The 10140-nt window shown below is 53.6% G+C and overlaps 3 protein-coding genes; 2 read left to right on the forward strand and 1 right to left on the reverse strand.

Annotated features, from left to right (window-relative positions):
- The first annotated feature begins 2980 nt into the window (after positions 1–2980).
- CHC_T00009238001 (3,2-trans-enoyl-CoA isomerase) lies at positions 2981–3835 on the forward strand. Its single transcript, XM_005716305.1, has one exon. It carries the CDS (start codon positions 2981–2983, stop codon positions 3833–3835), a length of 855 nt encoding a protein of 284 aa, XP_005716362.1.
- Positions 3836–6904: 3069 nt separating this feature from the next.
- CHC_T00008800001 (ATP-dependent Clp protease proteolytic subunit) lies at positions 6905–7778 on the forward strand. XM_005716306.1 is given in 2 exon segments: positions 6905–7714; positions 7715–7778. The coding sequence occupies 1 exon segment, from the start codon at positions 6905–6907 to the stop codon at positions 7712–7714; it is 810 nt and encodes a 269-aa protein (XP_005716363.1). The 3' UTR covers positions 7715–7778.
- An 11-nt stretch (positions 7779–7789) lies between these two features.
- Positions 7790–9998, reverse strand: CHC_T00004891001 (hypothetical protein). XM_005716307.1 is given in 2 exon segments: positions 7790–8135; positions 8136–9998. The coding sequence occupies 1 exon segment, from the start codon at positions 9996–9998 to the stop codon at positions 8136–8138; it is 1863 nt and encodes a 620-aa protein (XP_005716364.1). The 3' UTR covers positions 7790–8135.
- Positions 9999–10140: the final 142 nt, after the last annotated feature.

Genomic DNA, 10140 nt, shown 5'->3' on the forward strand with positions numbered 1-10140 from the left:
GCGGGGCGGCGCGGGGGGGCGGGGGCGGCATCATCGGGAGGGGAGGGGAGGGGAGCAGGTTTGGTGCGGGGAGAGGGGGGGCGCTGTGCCGGCAGGAGCAGAGATGGACCGGGTTTGGTAAAGGTAGGGGAGGGGGGGCGGGGGTGGATCGTGAAGGACAGAGAGGATTAGCCACAGGGAATCAGGGGGAGTTCCACGTGACGCGGGAAGGATTGCGACCCACTCTAAATGCCTCCAGTGTCAGAACGACAGCTAGCATCCACGTATCGGTAACACCCCTTGCAATCTCCCCCAACCTCCTCCCCCCGCCCTCACCCCGGTCCGCATCATGCTTCCCGCCTTCCTTCCCGCCCCTTCCCTCCCTCACGCGCGCCCCCGCCCGCTCCCCCCCGCGCTCCCGAGGCGACATCTCCGCCTGCGGCCCCCCCTGTGCGCCCTCTCCATCCGCCAGCTCCCGCGCCGCGACCTCCTTCGCCTCTCCCTCGCTGTGCTCCTGCTCCCGCTCCCCGCGCGCGCAGTCCCGGCCGTCACCGACCGCGTCTTCTTCGACATCTCCATCGCGGGCACCCCGCGCGGCCGCATCACGCTCGGCCTGTATGGCCGTCTGGCCCCGACCACCGTCGATGTCATCAAGGCCCTCGCCACGGCCACGCTCGCCGACAAACGCGGCCGCACCGTCGGCTACCGCTACTCCGTCGCGCCCAAGGTGTACCCGGCCGCCCGTGCCGTGGAGCTGGGCCGCGTCAAGCAGAACGACCCCCTCAACCAGACCCCGGGGCTCCCCGCACGACAGAGCGTCCCCGTCGAGGCGCCGGCCGTCGTCGAGGCGAATGACCTCGCGCACGATCGCCCGGGCTTGGTCAGCGTGAGGAGGCAGGGCGGCTTTGAGTTTTTGGTCTCGGCGGACAAGCGCGACCAGTGGGATGCGGAATGGCTTGTCGTCGGCGAGGTTTTGGACGGCTGGGACGTCCTCAACGATATGGTACAAGTCCCCGTCAATCGCAAATCCACGGATGGCTTTCGGAAAGTTGGCAAGGCTATTGGCGATGCGCGTGCCAAAGTTGATGTATGTTTCCATATTTGTTTTTTTAAGGAGACCGCTTATGGGAACAGCACTTTCTGTTTGTTTTGCACTCTTACTGACCGGCTTGCGATCCTTCTACTTGCATTGGGCTTGTGTGCGTGCGGTATGAAACAGCTTGAAGACAAGGTAAGTTGGCGATCTATCATGCCCCAGTAACGGCCAATGCATAATGCATTTCTGCTACAATCTTGCCGCTCCTGACACAACACCCAACTTCTCGTTTACCTTGTTCTCATTCTCATTCTCATTTGTTTACCCACTGATTTAATCTCTTGCCATCTCTACTCCTGTGTCGGGACGTCTTTTTTTTTCACCACAGCCCCTGCAAAAGATTCAGATTGCGAACTGTGGTATTCTCTAACGCCTCCCATGGCACCAGCGGTGCACGGTTTTGAAGATCCCGCCGGCCATCGCTTGATACGAGCGCATCGGGAAACCCTCAATAGTTTTCTTAAATTCAACTATCCTCCATTGCCTCGCGCCGGTCGTAACGGCCTCTGTGGAGCTAGGTCCGCGTTTGAGCAGGTCATCTCCGAAGTTCACGTCTGTCCATTGTAGCTCTGTCCGCCGAACGCAGTTCACACGAGGTATAGAGGCACAGGCCTTTCGAACCGCAAGGATTTAGGTATTGTTGCATATGCGAAAGATGCCCTTCGGGATGAGCCTCAACACCTGCCATTAAGCTTCTATTAATAGGTCTCCTTTTCTCTGTTAGAGCCCCAGAACCATTTGCTTTTCAGCTCCCCTTCGAAGCACACATTTTGCAACTTTCATATCAAGCTATGGCTTTGAAAAAGTGCGACATGCTGACTCTGCAAAACTTCATGATTCGTATGATCCTCTGGAGCGAACGATTTTTTAAGACCACATTTTAACATTTGTGAATGGCCGTTTTTTATAGATGAGTTATTTATTTGGTCAATTCCATCCGATGAGGACTACCATGATGCACATTCCTTGGGGAATGACACACTATGAGGTTGCTGTTATGGCAAAAAGCATCTATACTGCCTATAGATACATCACTTTCCGTGTGACAAATCTGTAATTAGAACCTATTGAGTGATGGAGGCATTAGCTTTCGCTTACCCCTTCTCTTGATCTCGTCTCGAGATGACATGTACCCTGAATGCATCCTGAAGGAGTTCGCGAATTTGGCGAATTTGCTTTGCGACGAAGGCATGACGACGCCAGTCCGCACGAGGTCGAGGATTCTCACGCATTTCCATTCCCAGCTCTTCATGGTAGGAAGGAAAGGGTGTCACTATTGAATTTCTCGCAGTTTTACCATTTCGGTGCAATTCTTCAATTTGTCAAGGTGCAGTGGGATGAGTCCGAGTCCATTGCGGCGGGTTTCCACTTGACACCTCAGCGCACAAAACTGCCATGATGTGTATTCCTGTTCTAATCAGTCCGGCCTGTGACTCTCGGGTTCTGTTCATGTCTGGTTGAAAGCTTCCACTCCGACATTGAGAGAGGCATCTCAAAAATAGAATTAGTCGCATTTTTCATTGTGGTTCCTTCCATGTGACCACTTTTATAAATGATTTTTGAGTGCATATTCAAATTCCGCCATGCACTTACAAATGCAGCATCTTGGTTTGGTCTCTATTCTCCGTGGCTTCAAAATGTTGCCAGAATATGTCAGTACAAAAGCATACTATCTAGACTGCTTCAGTCAAGACATGAAATATCAGCACTACTCGTAACAGTTCTGCCGGCCCTGCAAAGACTTGACTGGCCCTGACAAACGGCGTGTGGCAGTTCGCTGCATCCGACGCGTACGTAATCCACGGCCCAGAACCACAAAGCCGCATTGCAAAACACAGCAGCTTTCCAACAGAGTTCTTTCGCTCTGTTGTGCCAGACTCTTTGAAAATACACAGCAATCCGAATATGGTATCTCAGAGAGGAACTATCAGTTGTTCTCAGCCAGACTTCCAACTTATTCGATTCTCAATTCCGTTTGACGGAGTCTGTCACATCCAGCTCAACCGTCCTCCCGTCAATGCCCTGAACACTGCTTTGTGGTCTGAACTGCAGCAGGCGCTCAATTATGCGGAGACCAAGCTTTACCCAGAAACTGCTCGGGTACTTTTGATTTCGTCTAACGCTCGCGGCTCTATTTTCTCCGCCGGAAATGACCTCACAGAATTACACGTGCCGTCAACCACGGAGAGGCGGTTTAAGAAGTTTTGGACAACGAGCACCTCATTCCTCGCGCGTTTGTACAAAACGCCGCTGTTCACAATATCTGCGATGCGCGGCGCCACGCCTGCGGGTGGCTTTGTCATGTCGCTGTGCTGTGACTATCGCATTGCATTGAGCAATACAATGATGGGCCTCAACGAGGTTGCGATCGGGTTGGCTGTGCCACGATACTGGGGCCGGCTACTACTCTTGACGATATCAAATCGTGCTCGCGGTGAAGAAATTCTTGCAAACGGAAAAATGATAAACGCAAGTGAAGCGTACAGCCTGGGCCTTGTAAACAAAATCGTCGACGGTGATCAAAAAGACCACTTGCATGAGAATGCACTTCTCGCCGCACAGCAGTGGGCGAAGCAAAAAGAAACTTATGGAAGAGCAGACACCAAGCTCTCTGTGCGACAGGAGTTCGCCGACTCTTGGGAGGAATACGGGGTCCCAGAATCCGAACGGTCCTGGAAGATGCTATCGAAGCCTAAAGTAGTGAAGATTCTTGGGGCTATTATGCACCAGTTGAGCAAGAAGACGAACGCCAAGATGTAAAGATAAGCATTAGTCCACCAAACGTAAGGTCAGTTGCCCTGATGACTACAAATTGAGACTTGCTTTCTTGTAGCTCCATGATGATAGTCCCTCAAACGGCCTCTCATCCGTTTCCATAGAACAGTGAATTGGTCTTGCGGCGTTGGCAAGCCTTTCTATGTACTTCGGGTGTTTGCAAATAGCCGAGCCCATAAACTCGACTTCGTAGACGCATGATTCGACCTCACGGACAGTCTTGAGTATGTTCAAATCGCGTTGACGGGACTTCCTCGCGTTGTTCAAGAGACGCACAGCATCATCGCTGCACAAATACTTGACAAGAACACGCCTAGGCTTTTCCGTAGTGTCGCATACAGTTCCATTGACGAAAGCCTGGGTAAAAGCAGAATCGTGCGTGGTCACGAGACTGACGTTCTTCCTCCTTTCCAAATCAAGCTCGCGGTCAAACGCTCCAAGCACGTACGAGTCCTCGACTTCGCCATCGTAAGGTGCGCGCTCCTTCGGAATATTATGCTTCTGGACAATCTTATCTCCGTAGCAAAATTCATATGTCCACCAGCCATCGAGTCGAATGAAGCATTTCCCCTCATACTCAGCAAGCAAGTCGTCGATGTCATCGAAAACGGTCTCTTCGTTGAGAGGTGGCGGTGGTGCAGTTGCCTTTGCCGGTTTGGGTAACACGCATCGCATGGCCTGGCCGCGAGCGGTGACAACGCGCATGGTCTTCATGCCTGGTGCCTTCTGACCTGGATCTCCCTTTGCGGTTCGCTCGCCGAGAGGGGGGAAGTTGATCTCAAAGATGGGATGGTCGGCGTCGCGCTGAGAAACCTCGCCGATGACCACACTTTGATAAGTACCCGCTAGGCATGGGTGCAATAAAGAAAGGAAAAGTAAGACAAGAGGCGCGGCGAAAAAAATGTGCTTCTCCATTGTAGGTCGTGTTGAAGCTGTGTCTTGCAATTGAGTTTCGGGCGAAAGGGCTTTTGTGTCTCTGCTCGATTGGTTCGCCTGGTAGGGGAACCTTCTTTTGTCTCGTCGTCCACAGGTGAGAGTGTGGCAAAACTGCGGCTGCAAGTTATGACTGGGAAAGCAGAGAGCGGAGGACGCGGACGCTGGGCAGGAAGTTGCCAAGACGTTCTGGGGTCCAGAGTCTGGACACCCAGCGGTATACAAGAGAGTGCGGCCGTGGAAAACTGCTGCACTTGTACACGTGTACACGTCAGCTCAGTTGCATTGTGCCCTGCCCCCAGGCACAAATTGACAACACTTTCCGTCGTGTGTAGACTCGTAACAGTACAGAGAAAAAACTCGTGCTGTTGTCCGTGCTATAACGCGTTGTTTTTTTCCATTTGCCCACAAACTCGCTGGACGTAAAGTAAACCCGAGTGTGAAAAATTCCACGAGTTTTGCCGGCTGACCTCCAGCAAGGTACGTGTACCTGCCCGCAACAAACGCAAGTCTGCTACATCGTTGTGCCGCCCGACGGATCACGTGCACCTGCGCGAATACTCGCTGAAGGATAGAAAGGTTCTCAGTCGAAAGGGCGATGTGTTTCGTCTTCTTGACAGGCTGAGGGGGGCCGTTTGGAGAGGACCGCTTTTTAGAAGCTTCTACTTTCTATCTTTCGCGGTTGCTTCGGCGGCATCTGTGGCAGATCCTGTCGCGCTTTGATCCATGGATGGACTCTGCGCAGATGAAGCGATAGAGGCGTCCATGACGCATATCTATACGACCCGTGCAGTCGGAGACTCGTGTGTGCTGATGAAAAGAACGGAAGACCGACTTCGTTTTCCTTCCAGACGGGTCGATCCGGCACTGCTGTGATCAAGCGGTTGTGAAACTCGTGGAAAACTCACATGCCCCCAGTTTTCGGTATGCTGTGAGTTTTGCCAAACGCGTTGCGTTGTTTGAAAATTTTGCGTTCAGAAAATCCGAGCAAAGTCGCCGCCAAAACACGCGTTTTCGTGACTTTACGGAAAACCTTAGTATAACTATATAAGTTTTGCGAAGTTCTCTTCCCATTTGGTGATGTCCTAAGAAGCACCGAATTGTAGCTAAACACATGGCTGAAAATAATCGACCACGATCACACTCCCTCATGCATACCGCCTACTCACCATCGCACTCGAGTTAAACAGAAGCTTCTATTGTGATAAAAGCTTCTAGTGTGATAAAAGGGAGTGCCCCCTGGCCAGAAGACGGGTGGAGAGGGATGTGCACAATATATGTAGTAGCGATATCCAACATCTTGATACACAGCACAATATGAAAGCCTTGAAAATGCTTTTGGCATGATATCGTTAAAACGTTGCATCAACGATATGAACATATGCCGACAAGTTATAGTGACTTCGTACCTTAATAGTTCAGTTTTACCGTTTCTTGCTTGTATTCTTCAAAGAAGGGCGGAAAGACCGGCGCTCTCGCCCCATAGTGTAACATACCTCCGTGTCTTTTTTTGGCTGTTTCATTGTGCGAATGAAGCTAAGGTGTGTGCAATACATCGCACAAGAGGCGAAGATGAACAGCAATATAAACCCTGACAACCGCGAAAGCCGTGTGTGAATGTCTAATTGGCGTGCCAGGTGGAAGCTCTTGTGATACATACAGAAAGAGCTTGGAAGCAAAGCTAGCCCAAGCGCAAATATCAAAGGTGCTACTGTGTCCTGTACATGTAGAGTTCCCTTTTGATGAAAGGGTCCATTCGCAGAGACAAAGAGGTTCGAACGATGCCGATGCAGTGCCCCTGACTCGAACTCAGGTGTCGACCAGAACGCACCAGAGTTGATCGGTATGCTAAATTTTGACCACCCTCGCCGGCACCCAATAAAATACACACACCTTGCACACCTGTTACAATGGCCTGGGCGGATCCTGGCCAAACCTGCTGGCAGGAGAGGCACAACTCCAAACGTCTCGACTGGGCGTCGACTTTCGTGCCGAGATCAACTCTAATCCAAACATCGGCGCTTCCACGCCACCATCATTGTCCATTCCTTCTTACCGTACCCCGCGGCAGTATCAACCTCCACCCCCTCCCCTCCCCATCCCCCATCACCACCTCACGGTATGTCTCCAAAGCCGAAGAAGATGCCCGCCTTTGTCTCCTCCTTCGCGGGCGCCGCGGTTCGCCCTCAGCTGCATGGCGCGGGCCTCTCTTCCAGACGCGCGCCTTCCCGTCGGCCCGCCTCTACGTCTCGCCGCGCAACACCGAGAGCTATGCAGTCTGCGGGTGGCGGCACCATGTACGACGGCGCCCGCGCCGGCCCCCCGCCAGACCTTCCGTCGCTCCTGCTGCACAACCGCATCGTCTACCTCGGCATGAGTTTGGTACCCGCCGTCACGGAGCTCATTATCGCCGAGTTTCTGTACCTCCAGTATGAGGACGCATCCAAGCCGGTTTATATGTACATCAACTCTACGGGAACTTCTAGCCCAGACGGGCAGAATGTCGGCTTTGAGACCGAGGCGTTTGCCGTCGCCGATACCATGAATTACGTCAAGATGCCCGTGCATACGATTTGTGTGGGACAAGCCTTCGGTATGGCGGCTATGCTGCTCGCCAGTGGCGAGAAGACGCATAGAGCGGCGCTACCGAATGCGACGATTATGCTGCATCAGCCGAGAGGATCGGCGCAGGGACAGGCAAGCGATATTGCTATCAAGGCGAAGGAGGTGCTGTACAATCGCAAGCAGGCGTTTGGGATCATTGCGGAGCGATCGGGGCAACCATTAGAACAAGTCGAGAAGGACGCGACGAGGACGAAGTATTTCAGCCCGGCTGAAGCTGCTGACTACGGAATTATTGACAAGGTGCTACAGTCGGAGAAAGATTTACCGCAAAGGGCACCCACTTTCCTCTCTGCGTTGGACAAGTAGGCACATCCATTCTGCATTTTTGTTCGCAAGTAAAACTATGTTGGGGTGATGCCTAGATGTCCATGATTGCCAGTGTTTATAGACTTCGCAGTCTACGCGAATATGGGGGGTGTGACGACCGCTTTAATGGCTGTACTTCAGTATGCGTTCCGCGTTGAGTTTAAATATACCTCTAGGTTGGCGAGGTGTCGTGCTGTATATTGGAGCAGCAAGTTAGTAATATTGTTGTGACGTTCGAACATGTGCACTAGCTACGACAGAGTTTGTCTCGGGATTGCGAAATAATTGCTGTTGCCTGCTTCAATAAGGCTTGGCGACTCCCCCTTCAAAAATTGGGGTGAGTTGTTGATGCATGGTGAGCCCTAGTTGCTGGCCCTAGTTGCAGGCGAAAAAAACCCTGCTCAAGCCTCTGGACTCCACCTCAGAACTGGTCTGTATCACTCAGCTCTGCAACCTCAACATGCCTCCATCCACACCCGGCCGATCCCCTCGAGGATTCCCATAAAACCTCCAGCTGTCCTCGCGCCACCGTATGGATGTACCGATTCGGCATCAGGTAAACAGAGTGTGCAGAAAACGCGGGTGGTCGGTGTACTTGACCTGTGACATTGACAGTCTTGAGGACTCTTCCCGTCAAGACGTCGACGGCATCCATGACGATCCTGTCTTCCGCCATTCGCGTTCCATAAATAATCTGCCCGTCCGATGACATTTGCATGCCCTCGTATCGCACTGAGGAGAGCTCTTCAAAGTCTTGTATAGTGCCGCCTGTCCTGGAGTCCAACACTAGAGGAAGCGTATGGTACACTTCACACACTGTCGATGTCAGGAAAGCATCCCAGACTACTAAAAGCGACGAATCATCAGAAAAACTTAGCGTGTTATGGGCAATATCTCCAGACTTCTCCAACTCTAGTCTATCTGGTTTCTGGCAGCACAGATCAGGTTGACGAACAATAACGTTTCTGAATAGTAGACGACCACAGAGGCTTGATCTCATCTCGACGTGCTTCAGCCGTGTGCTCCTCAGCCCCCGGCGCTCACCATTTGAGCGAAAGGTGTCGATAACTGAACACAGCAGACTACCGTCAGGCGACATGCGGGCTATTCTCGTTGCATTGTTCAGTACTTTCGCCGCCCTGCGTTGATGATCCCCGTAGGTAGCAAACGAAGGGCGCATCTTGGGCACGGGCGTACCTGATGGAGAATCGCGATGACAACAGGCTTCATGCCGACCCCTCGCGATCTTGGGGAGCGGCGGGGCCCTGAGCACCGGTGAGATCGGAGTATTATCTAGATCTGCTCTGGTGACTTTCGCGACGGAAGGGTTGTCAACCTGGTCAAAGCGCAGAATGCCAAACTTGGACATGGTGTCAAAGAAGATATGCCGAGCATCCTTCGCTAGCTCAATCCTCGAGGTGCAAATAGTGTGTGGAGATCGAAGCATAGCATTGCGCTTGTCCCACAACATTTCCTTGCAGGCGCCATCAATACAAGCCATGAAAATGAAGTTGGAGGTACGAGGGTTGCGGAATGTCTTCCATCTGACAAGATACGTAGCCGCGCCGTCGTCCGAGTGTAGCATAGCCGCAAAAGCGAGTTCCTGCCGGTCCGACTTCCCCGCACTCCCTCGCCACACCATATCGAAGCCATATTCCGGGACGAAGACATGTGAAAAGGTGTGCAACACCAGGTCGCGGGAGCGGCCGCGCTCGGGGTACAGAAAATCGACTACCTGAACTGTGCAGTCCTCGCATGGGGTATACTCAATGCAGTCCTCCACAACTGGCCACCCGCGCAGCCTCTTCAACGGGTCGGTGTTCTCTTCGACCATAGTTCCATGGGCCAGGGTGACCAGCATAGCGACGCTGCGACCATCCGGGGCAAAGCGAATGTTGGTGGCGGCGCTGGCCGGCACAGCCTCCAAGCCGAGCGCGATGGACTTGAGCGAGCCGCTCTGCAGCCATGCGATCTCCACGCCGGAGCCGATGTCGGTCTCGTCGACGAACAGGACGAGGCCCTCGCCGCCGCCAGCCATGGGGTGTACCATGAGAACGCGGTCGGCGAGGGAGTCGGGGAGGCTGTACGCGCGGAGGCGGAAGGTTTTGCGCAAGGTTTGCAGGAAGGCGGCGCGGGCGTCGGCGACGCCTGCGGCGGCCGCGGGGCAGACGAGGCGCAGCGCGTGCTGCGCGGGCACATCGCGGACAAAGGCGGAAAGGCGGGCCCACACGTCAGCAGGGATCCACTGGCCGCATGCGCGCGCGCCAAGGGCGGAGGAGGTCATCGGGGGGGAGCGCGTCCGAGCCGCGGAGATGCCCGACAGCTGCGAGACGGTGCGTGCGAGGGGTGGAGGACAGGGAGGACATGGAGTTGTAAAGGAGTGGGAGGAGGCATGGTGTTGGTGGTGAACGGGCTAGCCGTTTGGG

Source organism: Chondrus crispus, genomic scaffold, assembly GCF_000350225.1.
Source record: "Chondrus crispus Stackhouse genomic scaffold, scaffold_258, whole genome shotgun sequence".
NCBI lineage: Eukaryota > Rhodophyta > Florideophyceae > Gigartinales > Gigartinaceae > Chondrus > Chondrus crispus.

Bases quoted from the DNA above. Each gene is read 5' to 3' on its own strand.
- CHC_T00004891001 (XM_005716307.1), bottom strand. From the start codon at position 9,998: ATGACCTCCTCCGCCCTTGGCGCGCGCGCATGCGGCCAGTGGATCCCT.
- CHC_T00009238001 (XM_005716305.1), top strand. From the start codon at position 2,981: ATGGTATCTCAGAGAGGAACTATCAGTTGTTCTCAGCCAGACTTCCAA.
- CHC_T00008800001 (XM_005716306.1), top strand. From the start codon at position 6,905: ATGTCTCCAAAGCCGAAGAAGATGCCCGCCTTTGTCTCCTCCTTCGCG.